The sequence below is a fragment of the Acanthochromis polyacanthus genome, chromosome 19 (assembly GCF_021347895.1).
Source record: "Acanthochromis polyacanthus isolate Apoly-LR-REF ecotype Palm Island chromosome 19, KAUST_Apoly_ChrSc, whole genome shotgun sequence".
Classification (NCBI taxonomy): domain Eukaryota; kingdom Metazoa; phylum Chordata; class Actinopteri; family Pomacentridae; genus Acanthochromis; species Acanthochromis polyacanthus.
The window spans coordinates 28,299,984-28,318,761 of NC_067131.1; the positions used below are offsets into that span (position 1 = coordinate 28,299,984).

Genomic DNA, 18,778 nt, shown 5'->3' on the forward strand with positions numbered 1-18,778 from the left:
TGTGCAGTGCCGGCTTTTTTTGCTCTTTTTGCTGCTCTTGTAACTGGTGCTTCATGCTTCTTGTTTTAGCTGGACGAACTAAAAAAAAGAAAGGTAGCTACTGTGTTTGTCTGATTCCTGTCCCCCTGTCTGCCCCCTTCTCCAAACCCAGTGTTCCCAGTGAGCCCCATTAGCTTCCCAGCAGTATACAGTTAAGCCCAAAACTATTCATACACATGGAAACTTTTGATTTATGCACCATTTTCATTGGATCAAGTGGCTTCTTTTGGCTGGAAAATGACAAAAACAAACAAAAAGGATGATAAGGCATTGTGTTAGAATGATGTTTTTGCATTCTTACTCGAAACGCCATCTTCAGAATGAATAATACAGCTTGAAATTGTTGCACATTTTTGAGAAAACGCTGCTTCTTTGCCATCCAAATGCTCCTGGTAGTTTCTTCCATGTTCCAGAGCGTTCTAATGCTTTTTAAATGGAGGACAGCTGATGTAGTACTTCTCTAGTCACTTACTAGTCGATTATAAGTAGCTGCGAAAACCAAAAAGCATAGAGAAGACATCTGGTTGCATTTTATGGCCGCTCACAAGATGGAGAAATGTTATAAAGTCATATGAAAGTGTTTTTGAGTGCCAGTAGCTGCAGTGAAAAGTAGCATCAAGAAGTACAGGAGTTCCATACAGACGAAACTCCAGACTGCAAGGGTTTTCTGAACTGAAAAGACCAAATGGATCTACACTTACCGGTCATTTTATTAGGTTCACATGTTCGGCCAATCACATAGCAGCAACTCAATGCATTTAGTCATGTAGACGTGGTCAAGAAGAGCTGCTGAAGTTCAAATTGAGCATTAAAATGGGGAAGAAAAGGTGATCTGACTTTGGCTGTTGGTGCCAGATGGGTTGTTCTGACTACTTCAGAAACTGCTGATCTACTGGGATTTTCACATACAATCATCTGTAGGGTTTACAGAGAATGGTCCAAAAAAAGAGAACATATCTTGTCTCTGGGTGAAAATGCCTTGTTGATGCGAGAAGTTGGAATGGCAGGAGTCGTTCAAAGTGATAGCAAGACAACAATAACTCAAAAACCACTGGTTATTACCAAATTACTCAGAAAACCATCTTTGACCACCTCAAACCTTGATCCAGATGGTGTACAGCAACAGAAAACCCCACCAGAACAGAAACCCGAGGCTGCAATCCACCAAAACTGAACAATTGGATTGGAAAGCGTTGTGAGTCTCCATTCTGCTGGGACATTCAGATGCTTACAATTTAGCGTGAACAGCATCAAAACATAGATCCATACTACCATGTGTCAACAGTTCAGGCTGCTGGTGGTGTAATTTTGTTAGAGGATATTTTCTTAGCACTTTCAGGGCCCCTTTCTGCCAATTAATTAACATTTAATCGCCACAACTTCCTCGACTGTTGGTGCTGACCATGTCCATCCCTTTAAGACCATGATGTACCAACCCAGTACTAGCAGGGTGTACCTAATAATGTGGACGGTGAGTGTATTTTCCAGTTAAGATATCTTGCAAATATCATGGTTGAGTATGCAAAGACACAACTATCACCAGCAAGCAAGGTTGATTAATGCCACATTGTACCAACAAACGATTGGGGACCTGCAATCGAAGCATGTTCTGGTGAGACCAACTGGGAAGGTTGGTAGTACCAGTGTTAATAGTGGGAAAAATCAGTCTGGAATCCTGCAAAAAGCTTGATAGGAAGCCAAATGTAGTTGGAAACTGAGTAACCAAGAACATCTGGATAAATGTGATCATTTCTGGTAGAAACATCTCAATCAGACACCCAGAAAGACATATCTCCATGAAGACTAAAGTTCTACAAGACAGAATCACCAAAGACTAGCTGGACAAAGAAGAAATCTGCTGAACATCAGTTCTGTGGTCAAATCAGATGAAAATCAAAAAATTAGAAAAGTTTAACCCCAGGAACTCGATCAACGCTGTCAAACAGCATCATGACATGAAGATATTGGAGGAAAACATCCAACAAGATAAAGATCTGAAACATAAAGCCAAGGTGGCGAAGAAATAATGAACTGAAAACGACATGAAGATGTTGGAGTCCAGAATCTGTGGAGGAACTGAAGACTAGAGTGATGAAGAGGAAGATTCAACCTCAAGTGAAACAAAACCCCAGTGGAGACATGAAGAAAGACTGTGGTGGCAAACAAAAGCTTAATAAACTGTAAAATAACCACATTAGCATCTCTAATGTGATGTCCTACATTCATTTTCCCACTATACGTGTCATTTGCAGCCAGAAGAAGCCTTCTGATTGAGTAAAAATTCGCTATAAATCAAAGTCTTTCATGAGTATTAATAATTTTGACCTTAACTCTGTGTCATTTTGAAGGACGTGTCTTTCTGAAAGCTGCCGTCCTTCACTTTTCCCTTGTTTTCCTGACTAAGAAATCATTCAGTTGCATTAAATCCAAAACAGAGTAGTCATTTTGTCAATGTTTTTCTATATATATATATATTTTTGGTTTAGAAATTAGCTCACCTCTGCTGAGTATGAACCTGCATGTTTTCAAAGCTGAATTGGAGCCAAATGAATCGATTTCTGTTGATAAGCGTTCAGTTTGTCGTGTGAAGCATCCAAGAAGAAGAAGGTTTTTCAGTTTTAATTAATTTCCTCTTAAATGTGGGATCTCCTGTCGAATTGTAGATAAGCCAGGGTATTTTACTGCAGCTTGAATTAGACTTTTCTTGAGTGTACTTTATCATATTTCCACTTAAATTTCAGGGAAGCTTCACAGACTTTCTCCCATTTTAAAACCTTTGAGTCCACCCATTTAAAAAAAAAAAAAAACCTTTCTATCTTTCTCCTCTTAGGATCTGTCAGATATTTATCAGTCTGTCTGCCAGCGGTAATAGTTAGATCGACTCGAGCTGTTATCTGCAGGACGTCTTTGTGCTGCTTCTTTTTCTTCGTGACTGAAAGACGTTTGACGGCTGCAGAGTTTGTGTTCATCAGACGCCCCTGAACGGCTGAATTCTGGCTAAATATGTGACTTTAGCTCTTCTGCTCGAAGCGTCTGGCCAGAAAGTGTCGACACCGAAGTGTTTGAAATGTTCCTCTGGTGTTGTGGCGACACTCGGGTCTGACTTAGTGAATTTAAGTAACAATGCAACTCTTGAAAACCCACTCTGTTATTGATTGGTTGTCTTGAAGTTTCCCTTTGTCTCGTTCTGCATGATGCGTGTGACTCAACACCCTAATTACTGTCAGAGCATCGCACTCATTGTCATTTCAAAGGATTATCTGATTTGGAGACGCTCATACATTTTGCCTGTCTGGGGACTCGGTTATAATGAGATATTTGGATTTGGTGGAAATGCTTTTTTTCACTCCTGTTTGTCCCTGAAGCCTCCTCCATGCTGTTTATCATTAAGTCTATGTAAGACTGTAATCTCCACCCCTGACCTGCAGCGCTGATAGAACTTGTACTGGATTGCTGTTGCCAAATCCTGGAGCAAACCAATATTCTGTGTCCAGGCAGCCAAATTGTGTTTTCTAACCAGATGGACATTAGAGGTCACAGGAGTCAAACTGGTGGGGGTTGATGTCCTGTTCTGCAACATGCACAGTTCTCTGACAGTTTCTATCGGCTCTCAGTGTTCTCTTAAAGAACACCAAGAAACGGTTATTTTCCACTGCAGGAACTCAGGGGATTCTCAAAGTGGTGCAAACGTTTCCAGGTTGTTTTTACATAGCGGCGTAGGGTCTGACATATTCGACCTTGCTGTTAAATCAGAGTGTACCACAACAACAACAACTTGTACTTTTAACTCCATTTCTATGAGTCCATAGGAAATACACCAGTGGAGGGTTTGTTATTTTAACTTAAATGAAGAATTTTACATTGAAGAAGGTCACATTAGAGTCAAGAAGACTGATACCTGATGGGGAGTTCAAAAGGGCAGAAAATGCTGCTTGTTATCGTCTCTTAGTTTAACCAATTAGTGTTTATCACGAAGTTTACCCAACTGGATTGGTCTTGAGTTTAACCAATGTGCATTTGTTCTCTCACAGTTTAACTAGTAGCCAGTTGTCTTATCCAACTATTACCAGTCCAAATTAGTCTGTTTCAAGTTTAACCCATCAGGATTAAGAACTGCAGTGTTTTTGTTTATGATCCAACAGATTCAGCCATAACGTTAACTCTGAGTGCAACAAAACAAAAATACCAGTATGTGGACATAACTGCAGTTCTGTGAACATGTAGGAATAAGACAAAGTATCAAGAAGTAGAGCAGTTTTTCATTGGTGCTCAGGAGTGCCTACCCTTAAGTAGGTATTTTACCTCCCCTAAAAACGTTTCTGAAGATGTTCTACAGTTGTTGTGATCAGAAAACATCAGAAGGTTCAGACCACCTTAAAAAGACACCTAAAGTTCCTGCAGTGGAAAACAGCCTGATGCTTAAATAAAGTTCCTTGTGTTAAATATTTATTTTTGCTGGGCAGCTTTGACTCCATCAGCTCCTCTGGCGCTGATGCCGCCTCCACCTTCAGGACCCAACCAGCCGGTTCCGGTGTCACGTCTACAGATGCAGCTCCACCTACAGGGTCTGCAGCAGAACACCAACGCTCTGCGTAAACAGCTGTCACAGCTGCGTAACATGCAGGTTGGTATACTTCTACAACAGTGACTCAAAAGTGTCCAAACATTGTTCACGCTCGGACAGCACCATAAATGAACCTGTGACTTGGTTTCCCAGCTGGAGAACCAGGACTCGGTTCTGTCCCTGCTGAGGCAGACTGAGTCGGAGCTGAGCCTCATGATGCTCGATGCCATGCGGACCCAGGAGGACCCTCTGCAGAGACAGCGCCTCCTGGTGGAGGAGGAGAGACTCAAGTACCTCAACCAGGAGGAGCTTCTCATCCAGCAGCTGCAGTAAGCATAATTATGATTGTTTTGTAACCACTGAAAGTCCAAAATATTATTAAATTACTAAGAACTTAAAGCATATGCACAGTAAGACTTACTTTATGAAACAGGAGAAATGTTTTGGATAGCCAAACTCTTAAAATATATATTTACATATTTGAAGTCCCTGAACTTTTTTGTGTGAGAGAAAAAAAAACGACTTTGGCTTTAAGGAATTTTTACAGGGTTGAAATAACTTTGTGGCAAAACCATATGAGTTACAACTGATTATTTGAAACAGTAATTTTAAATGTCTTGTTGACTCCTTATCTCAAATGCAAGAAAAGGCTTTCTTTCTTAGACAAAGTAGGTACTGTCAGCTATTGGCAAAAGTTTTGTTGGTATCACTTTTTGAACCCAGGTGTCAGAAAGTTTGAAAGTCTCGTCAACACGGACACCAAAATCTAAAGTTTTCCAGCAGAACACCACATACTACCAATATGATCAATGATATTCACTTCACCTGTCAGTGGGTTTAATGTTGTGGCTGATCGATGTCCATGACGTACATGTTATACAAACGGTCCCAGAACTTTTCGATTGCATCTTATATAGAGAAATGATCTCGATATGGGAGCATAGAAGCCTGGATCCTTTCCCTGCATGTTACTGCAAAGCTGATTTCTACATTCAGCTTCTTGTGGATGTAATTTTCCTCTTAGAATTTGCATTAATGTCTCCTCGGTTGATGATGAAGCCGCTGCCAGACCGCAGAGTGTCAACAGTGGCTGCACTTCCTAATTAGCAGCTCTTTCCCTTAAAGCAGATGTTTACAGTTAACACTCAGCACCTGGTCTGCTCTGAGGTTTGACAAGGAGACGGATAGCATAATGAAAACTGGGGTAACGGTAGCAACAGTGTGCAGCGTAGAGTGATGTGTGTCTACCGTCCACAGCGACCTGGAGAAATCTGTGGAGGAGCTGCAGAGGAACTCGTCCGTTAACCACGGCCTGGTGACGGAGCAGGACGTGGAGCAGAAGAGCAAAGAGCTGAGGATGCTGGGAGAAACGCTCACTGAACTCAAGAGTAAGTACTCTAATCATTGGCTATTGAAGTTTAGAGGTGGCGCCGTGGCTTTCTAGTTGTCCAATTAGTTCCCCTGAAGGATAATTTGTGTTTCCTTTAGTCATTTTGTCCGTTTTCTCACCAGCTTCACTCTCAGCCGCTCAGGAGCTTTTTCTGTCTGACTTGGTGCTTTTACCCTCAAACTGCCATCAATTTAAAGTAAAAACTGCCTATTTTACCTTCAATTCACCTCCAAAGCAGCCTCAGAGCACTTAATGTGCATGATGTGTATCAGTCCACCTCTGAAAATAGTCCTCGACGAATACATAATATACTGAAGATGGCCTTACCTTTAGCTGTATTTGGATAGAATATCGGAAGGGCAGAATGTTTATTATGTGAGTCAGAATGTCACATTAAACTGAAGAATATTGATTGAAATACACAGTTAAAGTCAATTATATCAATATTTTTGACTGTCTTAGCTTATAAATTTATCACATATAGCTGCAGGTTGTGGAGGTTTGAGGCAAATTCAGCTGCCAGACCAGTTTGTGACGCCTCTGAACCTCAATGTTTTCCTGAATGATCGGCCAATAAACTGATTCAGCAGGGCAAATATATAACCAGTTTTATAGTGAGTAAAAATGTGACCCAAACAAAAAATGCTACGCAAGTGCTTGTAGTTCAGAGGATTAAGGTTTTTCCTCATAAGTAAAAGTATTTTTAATATTTTGTCTCACAGAAATAGCAGGAAGTCACAAAGTATTGATAGACTAAGGCATAGTTTCAATGTTTAAATCAATAAAATGAATAATGTTGAGCCTATTGGCAGAAAACAAACCTGAAATTTAAAGATTGCAGTTCATTTCTGTTTTTTTTTCTTCAAATAGATTGTAATACATCAACCAAAGTTATAGTTTACATCAGAGTCATAGTACCAGCGTCTTTTACTGCAGGTCTTATAATGTGCTTACCAAGCAAAGACACTGTATGATCATGTAAAAACCTTTCATGTTGCTTCATTTGCTCCAAGAAAACCAATGTTAATCATTAAATGCCTAAAAGAGCGGTGCTGTACTTGTAGGTCATAGATCAAGTAATAAAAGTGCTAAAATACTGCGTGGACGTCCATATTTCATGTCATGCAAAGTCACCGATAAATGTATTTATAAATGTTCTTACACTTTAATTGATATTCATGAAGTTTCAGGTTTAACCTCTTGTCCCGCTCCTCTGACCCATGTTCCTTCGTCTCTATCTTCAGTATTAATGAGTAAACCCAAAGCTCTGAGGGGCTCATTAGTATGTTGTGGAGACTGCTGCTTGTAGTCGATGCGTTCACCTGGATCCTACAAATTTTGCCTCATCAGGAAGTCACACTGACACTGAGGACAGGAAAACACCAGCAAACCAAAAATCACCAGAAACAACCCAAAGATTCATAAGTAAACACCAAATTATAAAGATTTAAGGCCAAAGAAGGAGATTATTTCTGAAAATTGGTCTTGAGTGAACTACGACTGACAAATAATCAAACTATTATCGAAATTGCAACATAGGCAAATGAGAGAAGCTACATTTCTTTGATAAAGATAAAGAAAAAAGTCACAAAATAACGTTTTAAATGCATCATAACGGTGCTACAGAGATGCTGCAGTTTATAAATCAGACTACAGACAGCTGTAGTACCTGGTGGAACAACCTGGTACTACAGCTGATATGAAATACATTTTCTGAGAGAATACCTGTTTTCTCTATCTTTTATAACTTGTAGAACCACAGTACGCTCTACTCTCTAACACTACATTTCAAAGCGTGTTCTACTGGAGCTTTACAACAAGGTTCATGACCACCTACAGAACTTTAGGAACAGATTGGATGCAGAATTTTGTTCTTAACCCTTTAAGCTTCAGTGTACCGCAGGCGGTACACCTACTAATTTGCATAGGAATTTCAAGAATGTCCGACGGCTGCAAACACGATTATACAAACACTATACGCCGATGGAAAGCTTAGATTCTCATGAATCCGCCGGTATAAACCACTTTCAGATGCGATTACCACAGCGGGTGAGAAAAACACATTTGTCCAACAAAAACGAATATCCATCCATCCGTTCTCTATACACGGCTTCAACGCACACAGCGCGACTCACATTTCCGGGTTTATTATTACACACAAAAAAAGATTCCACAAAAAACGGCCATAATCCAACCTTTTACATCCAGACGACACAAGCCAGTAAACTATTTTGTCCAAAACATGTCCTGAAGTCGGTATATAATCCCCGAATCGGTCATTTTCAAGGAAATGCACCTCACGATGCCCGTCCAATATTCCCTGTATTTTTCGTAATTTTTTTTATTTAAAAATAGAATATTAGCGATTTTTTGTACTGAAAACGGCTGGAATTGACTGAAGCTTAAAGGGTTAATGAGTTGCAGAACTTTTCATTTTTGAAATATTTTCATGGGATTGATTTTAACAACTTTGATGTACTTTACTAATAAGTTGGTTGGATTGAAATGGAGATTTTCTTTCTTCCTGGAAATAAATGGATGGACGGATAGATGGATAGATGGATAGATTGATTCAGGAAATGAAGCCACTTAAGCAGTTGCCTCTATTTCATGTACAATTAGTGCACAATGACATGTTTTAGTTATAGAAAACCTGAGTGGAACCTATAAAAATAATGAAAATAAACTGCATGAAGATGCATCTGCAACCTAACACGTAGTGCAGAGTGTGCTTTCTAGGAAACAAGACAGTTTCTACATCCTAGAGGTCACTTTAAAAAAAAAAAACAGTGTTACACTGTCTGTTATTATTAAACAGGGCGGAGCAGCTAGAGTTTGCTCAGTGAAAAAGCTAATTTCCACCAACAGACACACGGGTTAAAGACAAAGATAAACCCTAAACAGCAGCGCCTATTTAGCAAAAATTAATGTATTTAGATGGTAGTTATTTCAAGGTTTTCTTCATATTCTGGATGAAGATAAGTGTGTCTTATCAAAGTAAATATTTAATAACTCAGATCAATTCAGGGGCGAAAACATCCCAGTTTGAAAGTCAATTAAATCAGACTGGAGAAGAATCTGAGCCTGGTCTGGAGTGGAGCTTTGGATGTTAAAATAGGACATTAAAATGCTGAGCAGAAAGAATGACTTTAATTCTATATGATGTAAAACGAAGTGGACCGAAGACGGGCCCCTGTGGCACTCCATTTTTGATGATTTGAATGGCGGCTGGTTTAGGAAATCTGTGTCTAAAACATTTCAAATAATGACTGAATTCTCCTCACAGTCTCCACAGACTCTGTTTGTGTAACTGCATATTTGCCACGTTGTTTCTTCTTGTTTTGGCCGATCTCCACTGAGTCCTCTCACTGAAACCTCTCTGTGTGACAGAAACGACATCCTGTCTCATTTTCTTTTCCACACTGTTTGTTCTTTTGCCTTTCCCTCCTCCCCGTACAGACCAGTTTCCCAGCCTGCAGAGTAAGATGCGGGTGGTGTTGAGGGTGGAGGTGGAAGCTGTGAAGTTCCTGAAAGAGGAGCCTCACCGCCTGGACGCCCTGCTGAAGCGCTGCAACACCATGACGGATGCTCTCAGCACGCTGCGCAGGTACTCGAATCAAACGCTTCTCGGTTTCTTTAGGTAATGTCTTACTTTGTTATTAAACCAGGTCAGCTCACAGACCGCAGTTTCTTCTTGTTTTATATGTATTCATTGTTTAATGTGAGCTTTCTGCATGATTCAGGACGGCTTCTATAATGTGCATGCAGTCATTTTACAGAACACTGAATAATAGACTGGGAATGTTTAAAATTTAAGACTACATGATGAACACACCCAAAAGAGTCCTGCACACTGTCTAACTTGCATAAATATACACTACCATTCAAAAGTTTGGGATCACTGAGGCAATCAAAACTCTGAACAAGGATTTTCTAATCATCAATGAGCCTTTCAACACCATTAGCTAACACAATGTAGTATTAGAACACAGGAGTGATGGTTGCTGGAAATGTTCCTCTGTACCCCTATGGAGATATTCCATTAAAAATTTCCAGCTAGAATGGTCATTTACCACATTAACAATGTCTAGACTGGATTTATGATTCATTTAATGTTATCTTCATTGGAAAAAAAAGTCTTTTCTTTCAAAAATTAAGACATTTCTAAGTGACCCCAAACTTTTGAACAGTGTTGTGCATCTAAAAAATGTCTATTTGCTTTAATTTCCAGAACATAAACCTGAAAACTGGATAAAACCAGCTTCAAACATCTCTTTTTGTCACTTCAGATATCAGAAAATAATGTCAACAATATTAACTCAAAAAAATGTGAATTTTGGCCTGAAATGTTGTAAAATGTGAACAAACTTCTCTGTTACACCTTCAGAATAAGGACAGGAATACAAATGAATCACTTTGTTGTATGTTCCTGAGGTTTCTGAGTGACAGGATGATAGAAAACTCTACAGACACAAACAGAAGTGCAGAAAAATAAATAATAAAATGTCTGTTTTGGATGTTTTCTTTCCACTAGTCTTAAAGAAAACATGTTATGGAAGCAAAATATTCCAAAATCTCAAAATAGACAGAATGATGTTTTTACTGACAGTGACTCGCCTTGATGTAAAGAAAAACTAGTTTGCAGCCAAAACCACATTTATCTGAATAACATGAAATAAAAATGATGAGGGATTTTTCTGCAAATCCTTAAAGTAGATTTTCATATGAATTATTTTTTTTACTTCTCCTCCTCGCCGACGCGTTTCACAGGATCCTCAGTGATGCAACCTCAGATTAACATTTCAGAAATCTGAAGAAGAATTTTTGTTCCATGATGAAAAGTGATGTTTAAACTGTAGTGTGAAATTCTCAATAATCCCAGAACGTCCTGAAGGACAGACATACTGTCTGAATATTGATAAAAACATCAGAGGAGGTTCAGACTGGAGCTGCAGTTAATGAAGGGTTCAGAGAGTTCAGCAGACGGGTGATTATTCCATCAAAACACGCCGTTATGAGACTATTTAGATGAATATCTACGACTCTGAATCATTTAAAATGTCTCAGTTTGTGTACTTATGTCAAAATTATAAAATATTAACATGTTTTTCTGCAAAACTCTTCACTGAACGAACCCAAACACTGTCTAGGCTTTAAATAAAATGAAATCTGAATCATGATTCAGTTAAATAATGTGTATGCAAGAGAAAAAAAAATAACCTTTTTCACCTGAAATGGTACCTAGCCTACCTGAAATACATAATTTCACGTTTAAAATGCCACATTTCTTTTAAATTCTTTTTTGCTGTGAAAAAAAATCACCATAATTGCATCAATTAATAATGTAAGAAACTGTGAAAACAAAAGAAACTTTGGATTTTTAACTTTTAAACTGAGCTTGAACTCCGTTATTGAGCTAAATCCAAGCTGTAAACCGTGACATTTCATCAGATTTACTTTATTCCACACGTTGTATTTAAAAATGTGTTTTAAAGAAACCAAGCACACTATCTAGATTCTATAAACATGAAAAGTTCTTCAATTCTCAACACAAATATCGACACATATTCACGGACTTTTGGCTGAACTGTCATTTCTATAACAATTTATCGCCCAAATACATAATGTCACATCTAAAATTTCAAATTTCTTGTAAATTATTTCTTTTTTATAAATAAAAATCACCATAATTACACCAGTTATTAAAAGAAACTTTGGATCTTTAACTTTTAAACTGGCCTTGAGCTCTGTCGAAAAGCTTTTATATAATAAAGTTATAATAAACCGGATTATTATTATTATATTACTAGAGTAGTAATAGTATACATTGATATATGTTGCACATTTTGCAGACAAAGTGAGTTTTAGCAGGTGGACTGGACCTTCACGGTGTCCTGTGTGTATTGTAGTCTTTTGTCTCCGCCTTGTATGTTCAGACAAGTGACCGAAGGCGTCTGGAAGAGTCCCGAAGACGTCTCCAACCAGCAGAAGAGATCCGACGACCTGAACCGAAGCTCCGACCTCGACATCCTCAACAGCCCTCCGCTCAGCCTCACCGACCTCAGCACCAGCGCCGGCCTCGCCAACTGGATGCCCGTCACCGGGGGCGACCCGGACGCCTCGGGCCCCGAGCAGGACAACCAGCCCTCCATGACCTTCAGGAACCGAGTCCTGGACGAGCTGCCGAGCCGACGCCCCGCCGATAAATCCGTGTCGGCCGAAGTCAGACTGGTAATGAGCTGCAGATTATTCAGACCGTACATAAATGTCACCGCCGGCCAGATGGTAAACAGCCGTTAGCGTTTGAGTATTACACATGAAGGTGCTTAAATCTCTCGTTGACACTCTGATCACACACCAGCAGTCGGTTTGTAATTCCATTTATCCCAGCGGCATCAGAAACAGACCGCGCACATCTGTCTGTTATGTTTGTCTGCACATCATTCATCTGGACGTCTTTTTGTTTTTTGTCTAATTTTATTTTCAGTGTCGTTTTTTTTTGTCATTTTTTTTGTCATTTTAAGTCTTTTAAATTTCTGTCAATTTTTTTGTCATCTTCAATCTTTGTTTGATATTTTTTTGCCTAGTTTTTTGTCATCTTCAGTCTGTTTTTGTTGTTTTTTGCCTCTTTTTTGTCATTTTCAGTCTGTATTGTTGTTTTTGTGTAATTTTTGTCATTTTTTTGTCATTTTAAATCTTTTTTTTGGTTTTCTGTCAATTCTTAGTAATTTTCAATCTTTTTCTTGTTTTTTTGCCAAATTTTTGTCTTTTTCTACCTTTTTGTTGTTTTTGACTAATTTTTGTCACATTCTGTGTCTTTGTTGTTTAATTTGTCAATTTTTTAGTCATTTTTGATCTCTTTTTGTTGTTTTTTTGCCTAATTTTTGTCATTTTTCAATCTCTTTTGTTGTTTTTTGTGTGTCGTTTTCGATGTCTTTTTGTTGTTTTTGTCTCTTGTCATTTTTAATCTCTGGCACTTTAGAGCTAACTTTGTGCTGTTGCTAATGCACAAACATGTGAAATAGTTTCAGACGTTTCAATAATTGTTCACTCACCAAACTATAAACATGAAAAATGTACTTTGAGCTGTTTTGTTAACTAACGTGTTCCTTCTCCACTGGGAGAGTTTAATGGATCCCTCTTCAGAAATATTAACTCATTACTTTGAAGGTTTTCTAGAAACATCTTCTAGCCTTTCTCTCTCCTATATATCAGGCGGCTGAGCGGGACTGGGAGGAGAAACGAGCCAGCTTGACCCAGTTCAGCGCTCAGGACATCAACCGGCTGCTGGAGGAGACCCAGGCCGAGCTGATGAAAGCCATCCCGGACCTGGACTTCGCCGCCAGGCACATAAACAAGCCGGTGGTGCCCCCCAAGCCCCAGATCACCATCCCCATAACCTCCACCACGGGGTCGGCCCCGGCGACCGGAGGCACCGGGAGCTCGGCCGCCGCCACCACCATGACCACCACGCCCAGCGGCGACCCGCAGCCCGGCAAGGTGCAGCTGGCGGCCCAGAAGCTGAACAACATGGAGGGGGGAGGTTCTCATCGAGGGTCGGGTCAGTCGCCTCAGTCTGCTGTTAATAATGCTGTTTAAAAATGTAAAATTAGAGTGATTTCTTTAACTACAACATGTTTTTTAAACTGGCTTGGACCGAGTTTGAAAAGTTAAAGAAATCACTCTAATTACATCAATTGTCTATGCAAAATAAAACTAGGAAAACTGTTTTCTCAATGTCGGTTTGAGAGAAAAACAAAAAACTAAGCAAAAAAGCAAACTGTCAAAAACAAATAAATCTGCTTTCTAATTTTCAGTTTAGAAGGGAAAAACAACAACATGGCAAAACAGTGACAAAGCTCTCATTTTTGACATTTTCAGTCTGTTTTTGTGGGTTTTTTCACATTTTTTGTAATTTTCAATCTCTTTTTGTTCTTTTTTCCTCATTTTTTGTCATTTTCAGTCTCTTTTTGTTGTTTTTGTTAAATATTTGTCATTTGGAATCTGTTTTTGTTTTCTCCTTTTTTGTCATTTTAGATCTCTTTTTGTTGTTTTATTCTATTTTTTTGTCATTTTAGATCTCTTTTTGTTGTTTTTTTCCTCATTTTTTGTCATTTCCAATCTCTTTTTTGTTGTTTTTTTGTCTCTTGCATTTTGAATCTCTTTTTGTTCTCATTTTGTTTTTTGTTGCATTTTTTGTCATTTTCAGTCTCTTTTTGTTGTTTTTGTTAAATATTTGTCATTGTCAATCTGTTTTTGTTTTCTCCTTTTTTGTCATTTTAGATCTCTTTTTGTTGTTTTATTCTGTTTTTTTGTCATTTTCAATCTTTGTGTTGTTTTTGTGTCTTTTTTGACACATTCAATCTCTTTTTGTTGTTTTTTTCCTCATTTTTATCATTTTCAATCTCTTTTTGGTTGTTTTTTGTCTCTTGCATTTTGAATCTCTTTTTGTTCTCATTTTGTTTTTTGTTGCATTTTTTGTCATTTTCAATCTCTGTCAACAATATGTCAAAAACAAATGAGCCTGGAAATTTTCTGTTTCAAAAGGAAAAACAATAGCAATGAAATGAGAAAGCTGGTTTGTTTAAACCAAAAACAAGGAAGCGGGTCCATTTGTAGTTTGTTTGTTTTAAAACAAAATCCAAAAATGTCTAAACCAATCAAAAATGGACCCAAGAAAAACATGAACAGGAGAAAATGGACCCATTTTTTGTTTTTCTTTGAGTTGTTCTGTTTCCATAGAGGAGCAGAGTTTTATATTAGAGTGAAAAACGAGCTAAAATCTGACAGGAGGGGGGAAAAAACAACACCCAGAATGTGCTTCTTGGAGTTCACAAGCAGTTTGTGTTGCAGGATTTTCATCACTAAACGTCTGAACTTCTGTGTTTTCTCAGTGGACCTCAGTGTGGCCAGATACCGAACAGAAAAACCCTCCAAGTCTCCTCCTCCACCTCCTCCTCGTAGAAGCTTCCCGTCGGTCCACGGCATCACCACCAACCGAACCGGAGAGGTCATCGTCACCAACAAGAGCCTGAAGGTGAGACGACTTAAGACGAGCTGTTTTTGAGGAAGACACGCTAAGCATTTTTTCACTTTTAGACGCAGATATGATGACTGATGCTATGTATGTACCTTTTTAATGTTTCAATAAACTGGTTACGTCTCATTTTTCACCCAAATATGAGGTGTTAAATTAGAGGAAAATCTAATATTTTGCCTCTCTGTCTAGTAATTTTAAATGGAATGCAGTCCCAGCTAATGGTGCTGAAAGGCTCATTGGTGATAAGAAAACCCTTGTGCAGTTATGTTAGCACATAAATAAAAGTGTGAGTTTTCATGAAAAACATGGAATTGTCTGTGTGACCCAAAGCTTTTCAGGAGTTATGTCTATAATCAGATGTAAACTCTTCACCTCTCTGTGAAATTCTGCATTTGGGGCTCAAAATAAGTCACACATGAGATTCGTGCAGATCGAGGAGAAACGGTTTGACTCTAACAGCCCAGAATGAACCAACTGTGCAGTTTCTCTTAGAAATGTGGAGATGTCAGCTCTGGGTGTGTTGGCTTTTGTGACAGACGACACAAACATGTTCGTCGGTTTCTGAAATCACACCTAAAGTGTGTTTGATCTGCCAGAAGGCTGCGGGTGTCTTAGAGCGACATTTAAAGGACTCTGAGGGAAAAGATTCTCTGGTGTGACGTGACTGAGATCATTTCTGACTTCGTTTTTTTTCCTTCTCTTCTGGTTTTTGTCCTGTTGCCGTATTTAGATCTCATATCTTTTCCTTTTCAGAATTGGTTTTAGGCAGCTTCGAGTATACTTTGATTAACTAAAAATGAGAATGTGAGCAAAAATACCTTCTATTTCACCTTTTCTCTACCTCTTACTTACACTTATTAATATAACTGTAATATCAAATATAACACCAGATGTTTGCTACTGGATTGGCAGCTGTTTGAGCCACTAGACAAACGTATAACAGCATCAGAACAGAACTTTATGAGACTAAATTGTAAAAAAACAAAAGGTAAAATATGATGCAAGTCTGACAGTGAAAGTGCTGATCTTATATTATTCAAAACTGTAAACTTCTCAGATAAATAGTGATATTTTAAGGCAGGCTGACTGTCGGATTAAGCTGTATCTTGCATGATGTGAGTAAAAAATAACAGAACAAAGAAACATATTGAATAATTAAATGTTGTCAAGTAAAAGTCAGACAAATTGTTGCTTTCTGAGGTGATAAAGACAATGTTTACAATGATAAATGAAGTTGGATAACAGTTTCTTACTGTCAGAAAGAAGACGAATGATGATAATTACAGATAAAATTAGGCATGTTATCATAATTTTTTTTTGCCTGATCTGATCCAAACGGATACCATTTACTTAGAAAATAAAGCTGCACACTACAAGTATTAAAGTTTTTAAATTAGTCCCATTTATGTGCTTGTCAACTGAATATATTTGCCATTTATTTAGAAAAAACAAAGCATTTCTGCACCCGAAGCTGTTCCTTAATATTATCTTTATTTTACAAAATAACAAAGTAAGCAAAGTTGTTTTAATTCCACTCAGTGCGAATTTTTTTTGTTTGTTTGAAGAAAATAGCCAAAATTATAATAACTAAAATTTGTCTTCATAAATAGCTCTTATCACTCTTCCAATAGAGAATAAGCAATGAAGTCACAGTTTCTCTTCAGATTGGTGCAATAGATAAATAGAAATGACAGTTGAACTTAATGCAGCAGTAAAGCTAGTAAACTAAGAATAAAAATTTCAATTTTACTTCAAAGTGTAGAAGTCAAAAGCAGCTACATCTGGAACCTTGTTGTAAATCTCAGGTATGGTGAAAAAAGCAGATTCATGATTTTAAACTTGTGCAACCAGGTGAATTACGGTACTTTTGGCTGTCCATTTAAAGCTCTAAAAGAAGGTGAAAACCTGCATTATCCAGCAGAGCGTGATGAATTCAGCCGTAATCTTTTGTCCTTGTCCCTGTCAAAATGAAATATCTCTTTCCTTTTAAAAGTCTGCCAGACTGGTAGTATTAAGTGCAGCTCTCTAAATACTCACATTGCAGACATCAGAAGTGGCTGCTGGACTGATTTCCTTTATGAATTTAAGATATTGCTTCTCTGCAGACATTTTAGTCGCCTTCTGCAACAGATTGTTCTCTTATCGACAACCGTGACAGCAGACGTACACAAAGCATCAGGCTTTCATCAGCCATTCATGGATGAAATATCTTTTATTGTCTGAGTAAATATGTCGGTTCTCCCCAGTCTGCAGCTTCCGGGGAAATGAGATGCGTACAGGGATTCAGAAACATGTTTTGTGGGTCTACTTGGATTCTTTCCTACATGTTAAGAAACCAGACAACAGGCTGAGCTTCCTGTCAGCTGGGGGCAGTTTCAGGTTCGGTTTTCAGAGCTGCAGCTCTAAAGCCTCCCTGATCTCTCCGTGTGCAGAAACTCGCCAAGCCGAGTTCGCTTTTGTCTCCGGAACAGACAGAATTCTTCAAGGCATTGATTTTACACGCCGCTGAAATCCTTCCTCGGAGACCTCGACCCGTTCTCGCTGAACAGTGTCAAGTAGCTCTTGGAAGGTTTTTACAGAAAAGTTCAGTCTGTGAAATGTGCTTCTACTCTGGTAAAATCCACTCAGCGTTGCATTGTATTACATCACGGACACATCTTTTTACAACTTCAGCTTATCTCACTGTGACTTACAGACATTTGGAGGACTACTTCATTGTGCACCTTTAATTTCAAGCAGTAATATTGTCGTCGTGCATTTTTGTGTTACTTTTTTCACATTTTGTGTTCACGAAGCAGCTGCTGCAACATTACACCTCCTACATAATACCAATAAAATAAATTAAATGGTGGGTTTCTGCTCGGAAAACGTAAAAATAGACCAGTCTTCTGTTTATATTATTACCCACAAGGTTTACGTGGGCTTTCTGCACAGAAATGGGTCATGAAGTGTTTAAATTTTCATAAATTGAACTACCAGTAAGTAAGATCGGTGTTTTATATCAAACACCATTGGCAGTCTGTAGATGTTGCACATTTTCAGTGAAAAACTTCTTGTGTTTTTGGTCCAAAATCCAAAGAAACAACAATAACCAAAAGCAATGATCAGTGTCGTGTTTTGCCACTAACTTACTCCATATGAGGTCGCTTTAAAAAATTCTCAGTCTCATCTGGAAACAAAGGCCACAAGTCCCTTGATATCCTGATATCATGGTCTGCAAAACTCAAAAGTTTCGAGCAATCGGATATAAAAGGAGAGGAAAGTTTTGTTGCTGCATGAACCTCATTCACCCGACCTCCATCATCTGACTTCAGTCTTCATCAGATGTACGTTGCTTTGGATAAAAACGTCTGCTAAATGAAATTGTAGTTGACTTGTAGACTGCCGGTATATAACAGTAAAAAATAAATTCTATGCAACATTCACTCTACAAACCACCCACATACATTACGCTTTACAAAATTTCCCCTTGGGAATCAACAGACGGCTGATTTTTAATGGAATATCTCCATAGGGGTACAGAGGAACATTTCCAGCAACCATCACTCCTGTGTTCTGATGCTACATTGTGTTAGCTAATGGTGTTGAAAGGCTCATTGATGATTAGAAAACCCTTGTGCAGTTATGTTAGCGCATGGATAAAAGTGTGAGTTTTTATGGAGAACATGAAATTGTCTGGGTGACCCCAAACTTTTGAACAGTAGTGTATCCACTGACTTTAACTGTTTGATTGGTGTTTTGTTGG

At 38.5% G+C, this 18,778-nt stretch overlaps 1 protein-coding gene across 9 annotated transcripts in view; it reads left to right on the forward strand.

The window, feature by feature from the left end:
• LOC110960444 (SRC kinase signaling inhibitor 1-like) overlaps positions 1–18,778 on the forward strand; it is a 206,479-nt gene that overhangs the window by 164,759 nt on the left and 22,942 nt on the right. For 7 of the 9 annotated variants that reach the window (XM_051939812.1, XM_051939806.1, XM_051939807.1 and 4 more), the window contains 8 exons: positions 70–93; positions 4,503–4,663; positions 4,757–4,932; positions 5,861–5,991; positions 9,453–9,600; positions 11,903–12,224; positions 13,209–13,554; positions 14,888–15,030. In XM_051939812.1, the coding sequence (XP_051795772.1) occupies positions 70–93; positions 4,503–4,663; positions 4,757–4,932; positions 5,861–5,991; positions 9,453–9,600; positions 11,903–12,224; positions 13,209–13,554; positions 14,888–15,030 (1,451 nt within the window). The remainder of the gene's footprint in view (positions 1–69; positions 94–4,502; positions 4,664–4,756; positions 4,933–5,860; positions 5,992–9,452; positions 9,601–11,902; positions 12,225–13,208; positions 13,555–14,887; positions 15,031–18,778) is intronic. The other 2 variants (XM_051939809.1, XM_051939808.1) reach the window with 2 other exon arrangements.